General features: G+C 39.2%; 2 protein-coding genes across 6 annotated transcripts; both read right to left on the reverse strand.

Moving 5' to 3' along the window:
• Positions 1–1,099: 1,099 nt before the first annotated feature.
• On the reverse strand, positions 1,100–12,041 carry TCTN2 (tectonic family member 2). Of its 2 annotated transcripts, none has more exons than XM_067307398.1 (18): positions 11,899–12,041; positions 11,298–11,411; positions 10,905–10,978; positions 9,982–10,177; positions 9,640–9,740; positions 9,164–9,360; positions 8,818–8,941; positions 8,052–8,187; positions 7,277–7,342; positions 6,289–6,417; positions 5,946–6,023; positions 5,576–5,656; positions 4,611–4,668; positions 4,133–4,236; positions 3,559–3,715; positions 2,775–2,897; positions 2,234–2,322; positions 1,100–1,385 (listed from the first exon to the last, which is right to left on the reverse strand). In XM_067307398.1, the coding sequence occupies exons 1-18, from the start codon at positions 11,972–11,974 to the stop codon at positions 1,270–1,272; spliced, it is 2,019 nt and encodes a 672-aa protein (XP_067163499.1). In that variant the 5' UTR covers positions 11,975–12,041; the 3' UTR covers positions 1,100–1,269. The 2 variants fall into 2 exon arrangements, with proteins under 2 accessions (XP_067163499.1, XP_067163498.1); XM_067307397.1 differs by having other exon boundaries at positions 4,611–4,722; positions 11,899–12,040.
• Positions 12,042–12,259: 218 nt separating this feature from the next.
• GTF2H3 (general transcription factor IIH subunit 3) lies at positions 12,260–19,343 on the reverse strand. 4 transcript variants are annotated; one of them, XM_067307189.1, is made up of 13 exons: positions 19,310–19,343; positions 19,103–19,182; positions 18,627–18,733; positions 17,891–18,054; positions 17,565–17,627; positions 17,212–17,241; positions 15,759–15,787; positions 15,599–15,673; positions 15,023–15,076; positions 14,131–14,199; positions 13,877–14,012; positions 13,753–13,789; positions 12,260–13,656 (listed from the first exon to the last, which is right to left on the reverse strand). In XM_067307189.1, exons 1-13 carry the CDS (start codon positions 19,317–19,319, stop codon positions 13,587–13,589), a joined length of 924 nt encoding a protein of 307 aa, XP_067163290.1. In that variant the 5' UTR covers positions 19,320–19,343; the 3' UTR covers positions 12,260–13,586. The 4 variants fall into 4 exon arrangements, with proteins under 4 accessions (XP_067163290.1, XP_067163289.1, XP_067163291.1 ...); XM_067307188.1 differs by having other exon boundaries at positions 18,627–18,736; XM_067307190.1 differs by lacking the exons at positions 19,103–19,182; positions 19,310–19,343 and adding an exon at positions 18,954–19,064.
• Between the last annotated feature and the right edge of the window lie 34 nt (positions 19,344–19,377).

Consider the following 19,377-nt stretch of genomic DNA (forward strand, 5'->3'; position numbering starts at 1 on the left):
AGCTGCCAGCCTCAGCCACATGGGGCTAACGAGGCTGCCAGCCCACAGCGCTAACGAGGCCGATGGTTCAGCCCCACGGAGCTGACACAGCCACGCAGTTCAGCCCCATGGCGCTAACGAGGCCACACAGCGCAGCCCCACAGAGCTAACGAGGCCACAGGGCTCAGCCCCGTGACGCCAAGGAGACTGCCGGCCACAGTCAGGGCACTAATGCAGCCCCAGGGCTCAGCGCCCCAGCGCTAATGCGACCACAGGAACCCTTGCAGCTGGACCAGCGCAGGCAGGGGCAGAGCAAACGCTACGCGCTGCTCTTGTCCGCGGCAAGAGCGGTGAACGCACAGCTCTGCTCCACCGTGAGCGCCCGCTGCCGCTCACCCCTGCGAGCCCCCCGGCTTGCGCACAGCTGGAAACGCGGCTGAGAGCACATTAGCTGTACAATGCCCAAAGGCCGGTTAGCTCTGCGCCCCAGAGCGGTGTGCCTGGGGGGCTTATCGACAGCACCTTCAAGGGAGCGTCGTTCCACTCACAAGGTAACCCCGGAAAAACTGCACAGCAAACAGGCCAGCGGCAGTCACAGATTCAGCACTGACCATATGGAAGCCTATACGAACGGATTTAGAAGAGAAAGTAAGTTACTGAGGTGATAAGGATGAGATCTGAACCACAAAAAAATCCCCCAAAAAGCAGAACATGAGAATATTAGATCAATAAAGAAAATAAGGAGTAACTCTTCTATCTTATGTAGCCCAGAGCAAATACAGGTTGCCAAAGCAAAGAGTTAATTAGAAAAGAGAATGATGCATCAATAAATAAAAATATCTCAAGCATTATTACTGTTTGAGAAGGGTGAATAATCTATTCACCATTCCAAAAATAGGCAAGAGTCGACAGGTTTACTGGGGAAACTGTCATTTTGATCTGCGATACAAAGAAAAGGTAACAAGGTTGACAGCACAAAGGTCCTTCTATTAGTTATCCCTGGCCTTGTTGCCCTCTAAGACTGGGCCAGCCCAAGTGCCAAGTCATACAGACTTCACCCTGTTAAGTCAACTCTGCATTATGGCTGCTCCAAATGTAGACTTTAAAATTAATTTTGTTATTTTTTATTTTAAATAATACAACCATTTTCTGTACACAGAGTATTCACTTTGTATATTTTTAAATGTTTATATAAAATGTTTATAAAATCCAGGAATATTCATCCACAAATTGTACCCAAAAATTACTTATTAAAATATTAACAAAGCAGTCCTCTTTATATCAACATTTTTAAACCAAACTATTATTCCATACTTTTTGAAACCAAGGGTTACTCGTAATTGCTGCAAGTAACACAAGAAATGCCAGTGCCAGGCCCTTAGCAAGACACTGGGAATATGGTTCTCCTGGGAAAAAAAAGAAAAAGAAAAAAAATATATAAGTATATGAAAGTTAAATTTTCATTGTAGACAACCTAAGAGATATAGATAACAGTTACGTATGTACATAGCCTGAATAAATAATGTAACAAACAAGGAAGATACTTTATACTTATAAAACTTTATCCTTTGTAGAACCTTAGTCCCCGAAGTTATACAGATAATAAATATGGAGAGAAGCAGTTGCCTCTGTCCATGTTTACAGTTCTCAGCATAGAGTAAGTGCCTTAAAGCCCTTTTGAAATGATGGATATTTAATCTATACAACATCCCATGAAACATGATCCATCAGTTTTACACAGAGGAAATTTAAAAGTTAACTGACCTATCAGTATGGCAAATTTTCACGAGAACTCCCGTGGGCTGACTGAAGAACACACACCGGGTAAGTAAGAAACAAAGTCTCCCTGCACCCTCTCAGGGCAGTGACATTCCCTGACACAATGCTACAGTTACAGTAGGAAATGGAAACAAAACAATATCATAAAGGAATATATTCTCCTTTTCTTTAGGAAGCATACCTCCCTCCAAACTCTAGAAGGGATTGAATAAGAATCTCTCTCTGCCAAACAGATATTCACAAAACTTCAAGCTAATCAACAAAGCACTCCTAGTAATTATTTTTTCCATCAGTCTAAGAAATTAGTATATTATCATGAAAATATTTAAACTGATTTTTGGGACCACACTTTCTAAAAGAGAAATTTCAACTCCCCTATTTCAAAGCATTCTTTCAAACTAAATTTCATAGATTCAAAAATGCTTCAAAGAAATATGGTCAGTACATTGCATTCCACATTGCTTATTATTTTTACCTGTGTAAAACCGTGTCAATGGATAAAAAAGTTGTGGCCAGCAAACGTCATTTCGATCACAGTCAAATTCCGTATAATTAATCTGAAATCTGAAAAACAGGAGAGGGGTTGAAGCTATTTATTAACTCCAGAACCACCAGAACACCAGCACAAGTGAAGACAAACAGCATGGAAAGGTGGCCAGGTTACAAAAACAACAAATCACAACCTCCTGGTTATTCTGACTTTTTTCTCCGAAACAAGAAGAGGAACCTACGCTCTGCTCCATTTCTATCATTTTTAGCCAGATGTTTCTTTCTGTGATGAACAAATTTTCAGATAATGGATATTTTGGGTGCCTCACACAGCACCCCTTATTCACTCAAGTAAACAGCACAGAAGCTTTTCTGCCAGAAACCAAATGACAAATTTCCAGGGTAATTTACAGGCCGTCATGCACCCCATGCTCTTGGGAGAGACTGTCCCTAGCTCTTTGATCAGAGCTATTCACATTACATCTGCTTTACGTAAAGTCAAGTATCAATTTATTTACAAAAGTTACCTTGTCAATGGAATGGGTGGCTGAGCTGGCACTTTAATAAACTGAACAGAAGCAGTGATGGGAAGAAAGTTCGGGTTTTCACAGGTAAGCCCACACTGGAATTGCCATATGACCGTTGAATAACTGTAAGAATATACATAGCTATTACTAGAGGGCTACAGAGCCTGAACATAACCTCGAGGGGACAAAATAGACACAGAATTTAAGAGGAGGTTGATGATGTCTGGATTTACATCATGTAGAGGAGACAACACGTAAAGGCTGGAAGTGAGGTATATAGAACAGAATCCCATAAATTTGACTGGGATTGACTGGAAAAAAAAGTGGTGTTTGCAATATGAAACTTCCCTGTTTCAGGAAAGAATAGAGCATTTACCACAGCACTAAAAAAGCAGCCCTGCACTGGGGTAAGACAGAACACAGGACTACCATGTGATAAAAAGTTAAAACATACTTCTGATGGAATGCCCTGCGTACGCCTATTACCAGCAGCATCAAAGCCGCCTTCTTTTTTTTTTAATACTTTATTGAAACAGAAAGACTATCTGCTGGTCACCATTAATACACTTTTAATTTCAAGTTCAGAAGGAGATAGGCAAACCTAAATTTTAACCTCTGGTTGTGTTCATCAAAGGAATTTGGGTTGCAAATATAAATAAAAGGTATATAACAATTAGAAATAACATTTTTGTTTGTAAAATTTAATCTGCATCTGTTAGGTAAGCAAGTTTCAAAATGAAACATTTATTCACCAAATATAGCCGAAGACATAACTTTGTTATACCTGATTTGCACAGCAAGTATCTCTTGCAGGGGAATCCCTTGTACTGCACCCACATCAGCAATGATTATGCGAATATTTAGATTTGCAGGAATATCTGAGCAAATGCCTTTCAAGTTTCCAGAGCTCACACTGGCATCAGAATTATAAGGATCTAGACCTGTGGAGGAAAACAGAGGCATTCAAATGGAAATATTATGGAAAAAAGATACTTACAATATTGTCACAGTCCAGTGAAACATTGATACATGTCATACAGGAACACAGCAAAAATGTTTTCTCTGTATAAAATACCCATAAAGAAAAACAATACTTTTTCAATAGAGAACTAAAATACCAAGTCATATGTATACAAACTAACAGTGAAATACATCTTACTGTAGTATCTGTACACATACAGAGATAAATGCTCATGGATGTGTACATATATGAATGTATGGATCCATACACACAAATCCAATACCTTTAAGTATTTGAAATTACACTTTTGGTTTTATGTTGAGATGCTCTAATCATACTATAATAAAGGCATATTTTAATAATTTAGACTATAAATAACAAAACAAACCTCACTTACGTATTATTTTCACCCAGTCATTTAGATCACTGTAATTTGAGTTGCCCCTCTTTCCAATGTGAGTAGCTTGTATTAATGAATTCAACTTCTCAGTTACATTTCCCCTGCAAAATGAGAACGTCAGAACACAAAAATAAACCTGCAGCCTCTACCACTCTGGGTTGCAATATTATTATATTTTAAGGTCAGTTTCCTGTGAAAGGTATTGTTATCACTCAGCAAATATAAATTTTAACTATTGAGCTGCATAGTTCAATAGCAAAGCATTCCCCTCCAACATAACCCATACTCCAATACAGGAAGATCCGAGTGAAACCACTATAAAAAAAAAAAAAAGACAGTGTCAACCACAGAAAGCTGAAATGCATATATGAATATTTGAAAAGAATATAACAGTGCTGACAGTAGCAGCTTGTAGAGGATCATTTAAGGAGCAAGATGGATACAGAGAAAAAACAATTCAACATATGTAGCTCACCTTAAAAGGCTGCAATCTTCATTAATACCAACTTCTAGCATGCATCCAGAGAGTGAATCTAATCCAAACAAAACTGGTGTATAAGTTGCCGATGTACATAAACCTCTGCCAGCTATGAATTTAAAACATTTATTTGAGATTTCTTGTATCAACCTTTCAATCTCCAGCTTTCAATTTTGTGCAAAAATACCAAATATTAAAATGCAAACCACTAAGCAGTACAGTTCAAATATAGATACAAGTCCACTGAATTTAAATTCCATTTTCCAAGAAAGTTCAAATTCATATGCCCATGAATCTAATCAACCTAACTAGTAACTGAACATTTCAGATCTTGATTTTGTATGTGCTTTAAGATTTTCAGAGGTAAATTACCACAACGAGACCATTCATTATGTTCTATCACAGGGCTGTTAATTTCAATTTATATTACAGACCCCAGTAAAATAGCTATGCTAATCTAAGAGAGGTGAGCTAAATCACACTGCAACTCCAAGCTTTCCAGCTGCTGCATTTTTTTCCACTTGAAATCACAATTCCCTCCTGTTCTCAGCTTGGAAGGCTGTTGCCCAAAGCCAGTGTGTTTATTTAACACTAAAATGGGTGAATTAATCCAATGTTTTGGCATCTGTAAGAGCAAAGACAGCCTAATGAACTTAAAAGTGAAAGTCAAGAGAACTGAGTTGCATTACAAGCTCTGCTCTGATTCACAGCCTAAGTCCCTTAACATCTTCCTTACCCAAGATTCTCAACTCCAGAGCGGAGATAATATCTATTCTCTTTAGCCATGTGTTTGGATATTTAAAATACTTTGTATTCATTCACATAGGTACATCTGGCTTACTAACTGAAATTTGAATAAAAAAATAGTCTAGAAATGCAAGAGAGATTTTGAAGTAAAATATGTATCAGAAAAAGAACATTTTAGCATAAACTGCTGTTGAAGTCACATCAGAAGTCATTACCTGGCTGCCAAAGTTTTAGGCTGCCAAAAGCATCAGAAGCACTCAAATTTGCAGCTCTCACTGGTTTTCCAACTTGATAACCTGAACATAGAAAGCATGAACATCATTTTTAATAATAAATAAGTCATCAATCTCAAAGTTAACAAGCAGATGTTTTCATTACAGCAGGAATACCTTCACTTCAAATAATCAGTATCTACACAACAAAAGCCTAAGAACCAATCATCACTATTAAAATCAGCAGTTCACTAAGACAGGAAAGTTGGGGCTAGCAACATAAAGAAGTATGAAAGCGGTATAAAACAAATATCAATGCAATAGAAATTTTTTTTTCTTTTCACTTTTTAGAAGCAAAATAAAATATTAATACCTGGATTCCCAGACAGTTCTGTTTCATTAGTACTATTTAAGCTTACAAATTTGACTGTGAATCTCTGTGTCAGTATTTCTGGTAAAAGAAAAAAAGATGACCTAAATCAGTAAATTAGCAAAAAAGATGCTGTTTAACTGTATATAGGATACAAACTTGCAGCCTTTATTAACAGAAGCTAAATATTATAAATTAATGGAAAACTGCCCCATAAATTTACTTTCCAGAGTCCAAGGAAAATTATATTTTGAGAAATATTGCTGAATACGATACTCTATCACAGAATTTCCAAGATGGAAAAAAAAAAGTAAATCAAAAATTTGTAATAGAAATGTCATGATACCTCCATCGCATAAACTTCCGAGGAAGACTGTCACATTTATTTCCTTTATGTTCTTGCCTTTACAAATTAACTTATAATGTTCTGCAAAGGTCACATTTTTACATGGAACCTCAGTGGCAGGAGGGTTTTCTGGCAGGGAAAAAAAGAGAAGGCCACAATGAAAAGCATTGCTAATCAGAAAGCTATGTTATTAAAACTGAAGAAGAACAAATTGAAAAAAATCTAACAAAATTCTGGAAATTAAAACATTCATCTTTCTGAGAATTTCTTTTAATATTTAAGACCCATTATATCAGGACAGTGTGCTCTACTTATAGTGCAATCCTCTAGCTTACCAGTATTTTAACAACAGCGGTTCCAGGACCTTCTGTAGCTAAACCTCACCTGAGGAACCCAGCACCAGGCTTTGTTTCACTGGCTGATGCTCCTCTCCAGGCTCAGGGTTCCCCCTGCTTTCATATAACCACTCTCAGGGAGCCGTCGCTGTCCCAGAAAAGCACAGCAGCTTCAATTCCACACCTCCTCTGTACTGCGTTACCCTCTCATTGCCTGCAACCACTATTTTACATCAAAGAACTGCTTCACTAGGTCAAAAAGGCCCTTTAAATAGGCAAGAGAGCTTCCAAAACACAGACATACACACCTGCTTACAGATGGTCTAGCCATCCCACTTACAGGTTCATCCTGGAGATTTTTTAAAGCATTCTTTAAATGTCAGTTTATTATTATTGTTAATATTTTCTTCTCAAAAAATACTTTTAATGCAGGCTAAGGGACCTGATTTCTTAACCAATTTTAATTGAAGTTAGGCTGAATTAAATACTTTTTGCTTCGCAGTAAGCCAAACAGTTTATTTTTTGAGCATCAGCTAACATACAAGATTCCTCCTAAGAATTACAGCAGGTAAACATCTTAGGCATCAAAATCATCCATTTCTTATGTTTTTCAGGGTAGATAAGAACACACCTATCAAATGGAAGACACATACCACTTTTAGTAATGAACTTATCTATGTCAGTGATGGTCCCGTAGATCACGTTTTGCTGGATGAAGTCTGAGAACAAAAAACAACAAACGCAGCAGTAATCCTGACTAACAAAAGAGACAGACACACCCCATTTCCACATCCAAGGTCCAATCCTCGTTGTTATGAAAATGGATTAGAAAATGATTTAGACAATGAATTTTGGTAAGAGACCAAACAGTTGATGCATTATGAAAGTATAGTTAGTTATTATCTGGGTATAGCTGTGTCTTCCAGGTACAAAGGTAGTACAGATGAACAAAATTAGACAACTTAAATAGGCAGTCTTCATGCTGGTAACTACATTGTCTCAAACTCAGAAATGACCCTTTGTAAGTATATGATTTTGTAATGCAGAAAATACCCTCTTCTCACTAACTCTAAAATGATGATATTGCATGCTCTTGACAGAAAAAGAGCACTGCAACAGTTTGAAAATAGGGGGAGAGATGCTCCTTTCTGTCACCTATAGCCATAGTCAGTACAAATGACCTGAAAGAGATAAAGGGGAAACAAAGCCAATCCCACCGCCCCTTACATACTAGATCTTGGGTAACAGCACTCAGAGGCTTTAAAGGGGCTGTTGGAAGCAGGACGAGAACATTCCCAAACGCTCAACTACAGCCATCAGATAACAAAAGATATTATGTAGCTGCCACATCCACAGCCTTCTGGCTCGTTTCTTTCTATCAGCTCTGAGAAACACTGACACGTTTCTGTTAGGGCTTATGCAACATACCTCCAGTACCACTGTTTATCCTCACACCGTGTGGCAGTCCTTCCCGGTAAGATGCTAGGTGGGTAAGGCACCTGGCATCAAAGCTCCGGAGGAACGCTACGGGGGCATTTCCAACACACTGTCCTGCCATGGATTGCTGCAGGTAGTTCAACAGAAATAAATATGATGCACCTTTTCCTAGCTCTTTGGTTTTCACTTTAAGACTATTTGTCAGTGAAATGCTGAGAGTATATAGTACAGCCGTATACGACACTGACAAAATGAGCAATCTGTTATTATCAAAATACTTCCATCCGCAGTAAAAGAGAAATTCAGATTTAAAAAGCACAGCTTTCAAAATAATTGCAGTACACAGCATGGCTTCAGCCTCATTTGTCCAACTAAATGTAACCAATGACTCTTTCTAAAACACAAAAGGAAAGTGAAAGAGTACAGCCAGGGGACTGCGGGTCAAAGAGAAAGCAGACTGCAGCGCTCAGTAGTGCAGCAGGCAACCCAGAAAAATACAACAAGCCGTAAAGGGGTGCCAAGCTTGCTTTAATCTCTTGAAATAATTAAAACGCCTATCTTTTGCAGGGAGGGGCAGGAGGATAAGGAAGGAAAATATTTACTTTTAATAATGGTTTCATGCAAGATGAAAAATATATTCTACCAGTTCAAAATGACAAGCTGCAAAATTTGGTTACAAAGATGTAAAGCGTATGATAAATGGAGAATGTCCAACAAACCACAAGGAACCAAATGCTCCTAAACATGAAGTGATTACCTGGGGGACGGTAAAATAGTCATTTTCTTCTGTCATAATTGGATCTCCTTGTCTGTAACCAGTAAAAAGTCTTCCAGGAGACGTTTGCAAAGGGATCTTAAATGAAGGCTCGCTGGGTGTAGAACTGCAGTAAGTTTAAAAATAAAATAATACTTCACTCCCTACCTCACACAAATAATTATGAATTTCAAGTCTCGTGTTTTCATACAGTATCACTCCATGTGCATTTAAAGTTCACATCTTAAAACTCTGATTTCAAAATAACTCTTGTTATAAAAATAAGTAACAGTTTCATTAGCACAGCTACTACATGTGTTCAGAAAATATATTTTTTTTCAAGACTTACATAGAGCCATGATAAAAGTAACCAAGAAATGGTGTATTGTCAAGAGAAGACTGTACACAAAGGAAAGGAAACCAATCAGGAGTATTTTCCATTGACTTAGCAGAGCATAACTGATCAAAAGGTGGGTTTACATCCCCACCAAACACTCCAGGGAAACATGATCCAGTGAATAATTGCTTCAAGTCTGGCAAACATTCCTAAAATTAAAAAGAAAGGTAACCCTTTAACACAGTTACTGCATTATCATAGCCACTACAGCCACAGGTACAGCTAATCAAACCAATTTTATAGAGAGAGATCGTAATTCCTATTAGGAATACTGGAAAACTTGGACAAACTCTCCTTCAAGTCTGAAGCATTTGGTACCTCTCTCTTTCTCCCTTCCCCCCCCCCCCCGCCCTTCTCTTTCTCCCAATAATAGAGGGAGCCTAGAAATTGTGAAAACACTTCCTCAAAGTTTAATATGAAATTAATACCAGATCACAGCAACAACGAACATCACAAGCTCCAGCTGTCAAATCACAAGGACAAGAGCCTAAGGGCTGAAACGCCTGGTTAGGGATGATAGTTGCATTTTCTATAAAAGAATAACAAAAAAGAACAGAAAAAAAATCAAACTACACACATTGGAACCCCAGTAAACAGACTATGTGCATTACAGTTTTTTCCTACTGTGTCCATACTTTTTGTTAAATTCTGTTACTGACTATTCAGTATCCATCATTGCTGCCCAAATCCCAATTTTTAACTTCTCATATGTAGCGGGGGAAAAAACAGCTGGTATACGATTTTTTCCTTTAATGCATATAACTACTTACCTGACACATTTCCTATAAAGGAAGAGTTGGCATATATTTCAGCTTGAATCAGGAGATGTGCCACCATCACTGAATCACAGCAAGCTAAAACCTGAAGCGTTTCAACCACGCAGAGAGGTGTTGTGCAGCAGTCAGTGGCATTGGGCAAACACAACTGCAGGTTTCTAGTCAAGCTTATGGTCACTTTGGAAGTGTTCTGAAAAACGTCAGATAAAGTTTGACAACTTTGACAGCTTGTATTAAATTACACTTGCTTATACCACACAAGTTGCTGAAAGAGAAGTTTCAGTACCACTACACAGCGTCAGTGTTACAATGCAGTATATATAAATGGGATATTTGTTGACATTGGAATGAAAAAGGTCTGCACTGAGATATGTAAATAAAGTGAGGACATGAACTGTATACACAATTTTTTAAGGCATACACACAGATCATGTTACCTCAGAAACCACACACATAATACTAAAGAAAAGAATATATACAAAAAAGTGAATTTCCATTTTTATATAATACCTTCAGCTGAAGACTGGAATGACTACAGAGTTGATAAAAGCCTCAAGGACTTGTGTGTAATTTAACTACAGTTCTAATACATATACAATTCTAATACACTTTCCAGAGCTCGCGCTGTAAAAGACTATTGCTTTTGTATTTCTTTTAGCTCTTTCTCATAGATCCGAAACAGTCTCAAATATACAGCCTCCTCTGGAGAGGAGGGTGACAAGCACAGTGTCAAAGCTGCACCTCAGCAAACTCCAGCCTGGGCATTCACAAAAATGAACATGTCAAGGAAAAAGGGCATAGGCAAGACACTGAAATGGGGTGGCTAATACATTACCATTTTGCTAGCATTGCATTAGCCCTTAATATATGAGAGTTCAATTCTTCCCACTTTAGGGAAGAATCTGTATTTTACATACCGCACCGGGCGTTACATTCAAATTCCAGTCACCAGCTCTTCTACTTCCACTGCAATTTGAATGTTGCAGTTTTCCTACAGCAAAAGAAAATAACGGTTTCACTGTCATTGAGGAGAGAATGAAAGACAAGCAGAAAGTTTAAACTCCTCTTGTGGCTTCGATTTGGCAGACCCTTATGCCCACCCAACACCCCACTGGAGTCACCAAAGGGCTGAGGGCTTAATCAGCAGACATCCTCTGGAGTTCCTACTTCAGGAACTAACGAAGCACAGCACAAATGCAACTACTGAATGTACTACTGCTCCTCCAGTAGCCATTGTGGGAGAAAAAATATTGAGAATTCAAACATATTTATTTATGTGCTATTTGAAAAAAAAAATTAAGTGTTCTTACCTGTCTCTTCATCTATAGGGCTTAACATTAAAGAAAAATTAACTTCTGAAGAATTTCCAAGAAAAAGCACATTGGCCCTGGGACCAGACATACGGATAAAGGAAGGCTGAAAGACTAAAAAGGGAGAAAGAAACAAGCCTTAATACACACAGTAACTGAAACAGGCAACATCTCTGTGACATATTTGGATCTTACGCTTGGGCTAGATTCCTTTCCTTCCACTCGTGTTCTCACATTCGACCGTACCTTCCCACGTTTTAAAACGCAACGAAGGGCACAAAAGTATCTTGCGGTTGTCAGCTAAGGGGGGGGGGGCGGTATTTACAGCTCCCGCCGCGCCGGAGCAGCGGGTTCGGTTCACCGCAGCTCCCCGCGCCGCAAGTCGATGTTCCGGCGAGGCGCTCAGTAAACACGCGGCAGCGCAACCCCAAATGAAGAAGGGGAGAGAGGGCAGCGCGGCCCCACGCGGACGCCACGACGGTTGGACTTCTCCTGCGGGCTCCAGCTTAGGCTTTTGCGGTGACCCAGGGAAGGAAGGCTGCGAGGGGTCCCCCCCCGCCGCCGCCGCCGCCCGCCCCCTCCACCGCGCCCGGCCACCCACCGGCCCCCCGGTCCAGCCGCCCGGGGCACGGAGCCGCCAGCAGCAGCAGCAGCGCCCCGAGGAGGGCGGCCACCATGGCGCCCTAGGCAGGGCCGCGCCGCCGGCGGGGCGCGCGCCCGGCCGCCATCTTGCGCCATGGAAACGGCGGCGGGGCGGGGCCCGGGAAGGGGAGGGGCGGGGCCGGAGGAGGAGGAGGGGGCGGGGCAGACGCGAACAAGCTCCTCCCAGCACCTCCCTCCTTACGTGACACTTCTTCACCCTCCACTCGCAGGAAGTTCCCGTGGCTAACCCCAATCGTAAAAATGCGGGGGGGGGGTTGTTTGTTTGGTTTGGGTTTTTTAATTACAGCACTATCGAGGTGTACTTGAAAAAGAAGCTCTTTTTATTACAAATGTTTTATACAAAGCAAATTATAAATACAGTCCTCAAACAAAAGGGCATTCAGCAGTTAAACGCGCAAAAAAAGGATTCGCACTTATTACAACACTTACATAGACAAAAAACTGATGCAAGTAGCAAGACATTTATATAAATTCCTGTGTACACCTTAAAAATACATATATATACAATCTTTTCCTATGTAGGAAACAATTAATCCCCCTATATCTTTCAGCAGAACTTCAGTTATTAGCTACTGGCTAAATGACAAAATTATGCAGTTATTTAAAAGTTGATTTTTTTAATAACTAAAGTAATGTTTGGAAGAAATAGGCAGCATACCCTTATATTTTGGCATAAAAAAAAGCACCAATCCAAAATACATAATAAGCCTTCCTTCTAGCCTGTCAAATGCCTGAGGTAAAGCCATGGGATACTTATAAATCTTTAAAACAAAATAGTCTGCTGTCATATTACATTGGTATATTTTCTGTTTTCCAGTTTCAAAACCTTAAAGACTAATCACTTCGTTTGCATTCATTGAAACTACTCTAAGCAAAAAGGGTCCTTTTTATTCATGAATGAAAAAAGTTTTCTGTTACTAAACTTCAGTAGGAAAATTACCTCTATTACAAGGCAATATTATTCTAGTGAATATTTATACTCTGAAGAAAAAGATATCAAATTGAAAAAAAGCATCGCAAAGACAGTACTGCCAAAGGGAATAAAAGAATGTGAAAACATGTGAATGTGCACACGCAAGAGAATTAAATTAACATCTTTCAAAAGGAAGGTCGGTTCTAAATCATCTTGAAAATTTTGGCTCATTTACTTTGAAAATGACCCCGTTTCAGTCCTCAAAACTGTCAGCAAAACCCAACAGAATGCTGAAGTTCCTGAACAACATAATGCCAAGGCCCTGATCCTATACTCCAGGAATGGTCATGCTTACCTTTATATAAACATATGATTGGAAAGAATCAGAGCTTCCCAGTCTCTGAAAATTAACCCAGACACGTGAAACTCTGCAGTGGCCAGTATACCTTCTACTTCACAAGGTCTGTATCTTAAACAAGCTGTGTCTTCTGGTTCCTTTTTACAGCTAAGCTCAGGTTATATGTTAATACAGTGATTTGTTACTTAGAGGGCTGTGTAGGAATCGCATGATTTAAATATTTATCCCTAAGAAACAAACAATAACACTGCACACAGTTCTCTTTCATATCCAATAAAAAGTGCCATCAATTTCTCAGGTATATTCCATTTCATGGAATTACTGGAGGAGGTAATGCTCTATTTACAGAATGTTGTTATACAGCTAACTTTAATTTCTTCTTCTTAGCTTTCATGACAGGTGGTAATGATATTTTGAAAGCAGTCCTGAAATAACATTAAAAGAAAAGAAAAGAAAACACAATTGTCAGATATGCCCAACATATTTCCAAAACCACCCCTTAAACAAGAAGAAACACTTACTCGCATGTACTACAAATAGGACTGAAGTTGCAGAATACTGTAAAATAAAAAATTGGTTGCTTTCACTAAAGTAGTTCCTCTGAAATGTAAGAAATTAAATTATTGTAAATATTTATAAACTTACTTGACAAGCACACAGAGCAGACATAACCAATTTCAATGAGATTTCGATGACAGAAACATGCAGCTCTGTAGTCAACATGAATTGGGGGTGGAAGGACAAGCTGTGATCTTTGCTCTTGATCAGGGAGAAATACCCACTATATGAATAAAGAAAAAGTATTTTACAAATTGATAGAGTATTGCCTTGAAAATGTAATCAGTACGATTTCACATCTGCCACAGGAAAAACACAGAAGTGCTCTTTCAGTGACTTACCAGCAAATACTGCAGAAGGGATGGCATGTGGAGCACTTTCAAGTATATGCCACCTGTAATGTCACAAGCCTGAAAAGCAGAGAGCATAATCAGATTGTTCTTGTTTGATGAGATTAACAGAATATTTAAAATACACACATACTGCTCAAGGCCTGCATGTCCCAAATCCTAAACAAAGTGTTTGACATGATCAAAGAACTAAGAATAGAAGTGCTGAGAAAAGTTATAGAGGGAGCAGTTGTCCACAGCAGGGAGTGTCCCCATTGCTGGAAAGTAACACAAAAAGTGAAAAACAAAGATCTGATCTCACGTCCAGAGACAAATTGGGGGGGGGGGGGGGTACTTGTTTTCATTAATCGGAGTAGCTCACCTCCTAGCTCAGTCTCTGGGATACTTAAACATTTTTAGGATTTTGTTAATCTACACACATGACTCTTACATTGATAAATCTTCCTCCTCCTTCATGGAGAGCTTTGAAAATCAGCATCTCCAAGTCTTGTTCCATATCCTGGTAAGCTCACAGTGTTTACTGTATTATTCTACATTAAGATTCTTGACCAACACAGACATACTCAAGCGTGTTGCTGTGAAATATATTTAGCCCTATGAAGAGGGCAACAATTCATAGTAATCACGTCAAAGAAAAACCAAACGATACAGGTTTATGTTACAATAAAAGGGCAAACAGATTTTTATGAAAAATACGTGATTAAAGGAAGAGAAAGGATCTTGCCGATTTGCAAGAACACCTAGATGTTGTCCCATAAAATGGTGCAGGAAAGAGCCTCCCTTTCAAGACAAGGCTACAAAAAGAAGAGAGCCTTAAACACGTTGAACTATCTATCATCAAATATCTAAGAACTATTGTAAATAACAAATAAGAAGTCCGTACCTGTTGCAAAAGACCTGAATCAGAGTCCAAGACACAGGCATCAATCAAAATACTCTGTAACCAAAAAGGTGAAACTCATGAAAAACAGAAATTCAGCTAGGACCAGTGTAACCTCAATGTTATTGTCTTGATCTGTTTCAGCTACAAATACACTCCACCTACGCATGCACACATTTTCAAGGCTGCAGGCCCACCACAGCCACAGGGAAGCTCTCTTCCTTGAGCAGTACACAAATCCAAATTTTCAGCCTCCACTTTCTAATACATGGCAATAAAAGATCTATCAGGAAAGGTACCTTGCACATTACCTACAAGGATGGGGGGGAGGGGGGGGAAAATTACTGTCTGTACTTCCATAGTAATCTTTAACTGGCCTGCTAGACCTTTTATGTTCAAATGTAGTGATCTAGGTCTGTTTTTCAAATTCCTGCCTTTCACCCTGGCCGTGACAGGCTTCACAACCTTCAAGAAGTCTTTAACCAGATCACAATCATAAGAGAAATGAACAATTTTGTTACATTTATACATTAATAAAAGATAGTATATATCATATAGTACATAAAATGCCAGCTTCACCTGTTTCTGTGCTGCAAAGATCACATTCATGAAATTCATATATTGCAGTGCGCTGTCTTCTGCAGCTTTTATGACCTAAGTAAAGCAAATCAAACTCGTTAGTCTACATAATATCGCTGTAGTTCAAAACTCAAAGAAAACTTAGGACAAAAGCTCTTACCAGAATTCTTGATTTAATTTCTTGATTGCCTAAGCATTGAAAAGAAAGAGAAATGCATAAGCACATTGTTTCTACCCCTTGTAGCTTGCCCTTGTAATTAGGTAGCACGAGCTAATACCTTGGTTAAAATAGATGTATGAGACTGTTTTATATTCTCAGTGACATTAAGAGAAGCAAAAATACTTGACAGGTATCTGTGGGCTAATTCAGATTTGCTATAAAAGTGGATACCATCTCATTTATTATCCAAAAGCAATTGGATATTGAACAGGAAAGAAATTTTAAAATTGTTCATTACCAGCTCACTGGTTCAAACATATATCGCAAGTATAACAAGGTAATTCTCACTGATTAAAGTGATCTGAAATGGGTAGCTGATTCTAGTCCAGTCTCCACCTTGCAAACCCATCTGCACAAGCAGCACTTTTCCTGATTACAGAAGTCACAAGAGAAAGACTGAGACTGAGTAAGAAGTTAAACTATCATCCCAGCTCTGCAGCTGGTCCCTTTGGAAGGGGATTTGTGCTTCACGCAACTTTCAAGAAGTTCTTTGCAACCTTTACTTGTTCTGAGGAGATTCCAATTTTACTCTTCACCCACATGCAACAGAAAACTAGAATAAGAACATGGACTAATTCTATCAAAAGTAATATTATAAACACTAAGTTGTTTAGTATTTTCATTATTTCTATTTTAAAGCCCTAAGTAACCTGGATTGACCTCATAGCTGTCTGTGCTTTGAACAGGAGTCTGGAATAGAGACTTCTGATGTCCCTTCCAAAATAAATTATCCTATGATTCTAAAGTTTCAGAAAAAGAAAACGGCTATACAGAAGAATGATTTGTATTGTTAAATCTCACAGCACTAAAAGTTTGCAAGTAGTACAGCAGTATTTTAATTCCCCCAAGAATTGATAGTTCTCCTAATAGTTCGATAGTTTTCAACAATGGATGTTTAACCCCCTTCCTGTTTTAGGTGTTTTGTCCCCAGCTGAGATAACAATCTTTTTTTAAAATCGTTCAATATGGAAGATGTTGAAACACCTGAGGCAGAGTACTGTGGTCCTTTTGGCTGAACCTTGGAAAACATTTAAAACTGGGCTCTAATTTGTGGAAGCTCAATTTGTGGATTTGTATCTTTTTAGAATCATGCTTGTGTGTTTTATTTTGAAGTTCTAAGATCTTCCCCCCAAATTTTAAGATTCTCTTGCTTTCTGCCTCACTTCCATAAATGCCAAAACAAATCCCTTATTTCTAATCCACCCAGAGCCAGCTCAAATTGGGCAACTTGAAATGACCAGGACAAACCTTTACCTATTATTGCTGATTTGGTAAAGGAGTTATCAAAATATATGCATGTTTACTTGTATGTATATACATATGCATATATTTTTTCCTGTCCTTCCAATTCAAGTATTTATGTAATTACTCAGAACAAGAGAAAAGGTATTACCTTTTATCTCTTTGCTCATCTTGTTAATATCTACATTAGTTAACATTAAGGAATCAACATTCTCTTCTTAAAATGCCCAAGAAGCAGATGCAACATTTCCAAAAATTAACGAAACAGAAAGTAAATTCAGTATCTGTACAATGTGTTCACCACCTTAGCCAACACAAATTTTAGTAAGCACGATCCAGTTATTAGACAAATCATAATTTTAGAGAGGAAATATCCCTGCTTTGAATATTATTACAGAACAGTAACAGTAAAGCCTATAATGAAGCATAATCAATATTATAAGAAATAGTCTTAAAAAATAGATAGCGATAAAGGCTTTGAAAATTCAGTCATTAAAAGGATACAACAAAGTGCTTTAGCAAGTGATCCTGCTAACAGAGTTTCTGTTTGCTGGCCCCTCATGTCAGCTGCAATACAAGAAAAATTGCAGAAGTTACTTTATATATGAAATCAGTTGTCGAACCTGACCACACTAAATACTGCATTTGAGTTCTATCTTTGGCAAACAGTATTAGTGCAGAGATCCCAAAAGCATCAAGTATAATCTTATCTAAACATATTAAAATTCGGATCAAAATAGGGCCCCACACAAAGGAAATTCCAGCAACTCCCTGAAAGCCTCAATATTTTGTAATTCTGCATATTAAACCTAAAATTATCTTTTCCTTACTTTTCGTCATGAGGTCTTTAATCTCCTCTGTAATTGCATCGTTTATTGTCGTTAACAATTCATATTTCCCATCTTTGCTGCCAGAGCAATTAGATTCCACAAAACTACCACCATCTCCAAAGAGATCTGCAAAAGTCCAGTGCTTCCCAGGGTACAAGAAACGACTGAAAGAGAAGAACAAAGTATTAATATTTTGCCAATATGCTTATAAGGAAAAAAATAAATTAATTAACCAGCTGTAGACAGCAATACTCAAAAGCATAGCTTCCAATAATTTCAATACTTTAAAGAGACTACATAAGCCAGGCAGTCTTCCAAACCAAAATGGAGTAATGCCCACATTCACTCCTTTCCCTTCAAGACACAGTTTATGAAAATTAGTAAACAGCCACCGTGCCTGTACTGAGGGGTAAATCACTTGCTCCTGAGACTCATGAATAACTGAGGGGGGAAGAAGAGGGGGAGAGAACCCACTAAATAGGAAAATTTCACCACTTCTGTTGTCCTTCTCACTACATGTCTCCCCCCCTTCAATATACATATATTTTATTTGTTGCTTAAGTAAACATTTTATTTCTTTCCCATTGTGTTTTAATTCATTTCTATTTCTAAGAGAATGATAAGTTACACATTCTAAACTTGGTTTCAATAATAAACTACAATCCAACAAAGACTTCAGTAGAGAGCTGTAGGAAAAAGCGCTTTAAATTTGCACACCGGTAGGAAGCAACTACACCTTTCTTGTGTGTGACTCGCTATGACAGCCAGTCTGTTGGTACGGTTCATAAACAAGTGCGAATTTCCCAGGACCATCACCGCATCCAGGCATTTTGACAGGGTGAACTGCTGGAAAACAGAAGCAAAAGGAAAGCAGATAAAGCGCAATAGTGCTCAAAGGTAAGCAGCCGAGAAGGAATTTGAATTTAAATAACTGAAAAGTGAAAAGAACTTGAATTTTTAGGAAGCAGAAGGAGATTCATTACTTAATAGGAAGCATTTAGGAAAAAAAAAAAAGGTTCAAGCAGTACAGGAGACGGAGCAGGTGTTTTAAGAGCGTTCTCACGCATGTTGTATCAATCCTCTCAGCCCGTACGAGCCCAGCTCGGGAAGCAGCGCGCGACCGCGGCTGCCGGCAGCTCCCTAAGCAACAGCGCCCGGCTGACGGACGCTCCCTCCTCAGGGACCGCGCGGCCGGGCCGCCGGAAGCGGTACCTCAGCTTCTGCCAGCGCCCTCTTCCCCCACCAGATCGGGTTGGTGTCAACGACGATGACCAGCAGGCTCAGCTCGTCATCTGAAAGACAGAGCGCACGGCGGCGTCACGCCGGGGAAACACCGCGGGCCCCGGGGGAGGGGAAACGCCAACGCCAACGCCAACGCCAACGCCAACGCCAACGCCGGGCCGCCCGCGCCCGCCTCACCCGCGCTCATGGTGCCGCGCGCCGCCTCCGCCGCGCTGCGGCGCCGCGCTGACGCCACGGCGCGCGGC

Source organism: Apteryx mantelli, chromosome 17 (genome assembly GCF_036417845.1).
Source record: "Apteryx mantelli isolate bAptMan1 chromosome 17, bAptMan1.hap1, whole genome shotgun sequence".
Classification (NCBI taxonomy): Eukaryota; Metazoa; Chordata; class Aves; order Apterygiformes; family Apterygidae; genus Apteryx; species Apteryx mantelli.

Bases quoted from the DNA above. Each gene is read 5' to 3' on its own strand.
- TCTN2 (XM_067307397.1), bottom strand. From the start codon at position 11,974: ATGGTGGCCGCCCTCCTCGGGGCGCTGCTGCTGCTGCTGGCGGCTCCG. The intron at 11,412-11,898 runs GTGGGTGGCCGG...CTCCCTTTTTAG, and splicing joins GCGGCTGGACCGGGGGGCCG to TCTTTCAGCCTTCCTTTATC. The intron at 2,898-3,558 runs GTATAACAAAGT...ATATTCTTACAG, and splicing joins ATACTTGCTGTGCAAATCAG to TTATTCAACGGTCATATGGC.
- GTF2H3 (XM_067307188.1), bottom strand. The intron at 15,674-15,758 runs GTAAGAGCTTTT...TGCTTTACTTAG, and splicing joins AAATTAAATCAAGAATTCTG to GTCATAAAAGCTGCAGAAGA. The intron at 14,200-15,022 runs GTACGGACTTCT...TCTGCTTTTCAG, and splicing joins ATTCAGGTCTTTTGCAACAG to GCTTGTGACATTACAGGTGG.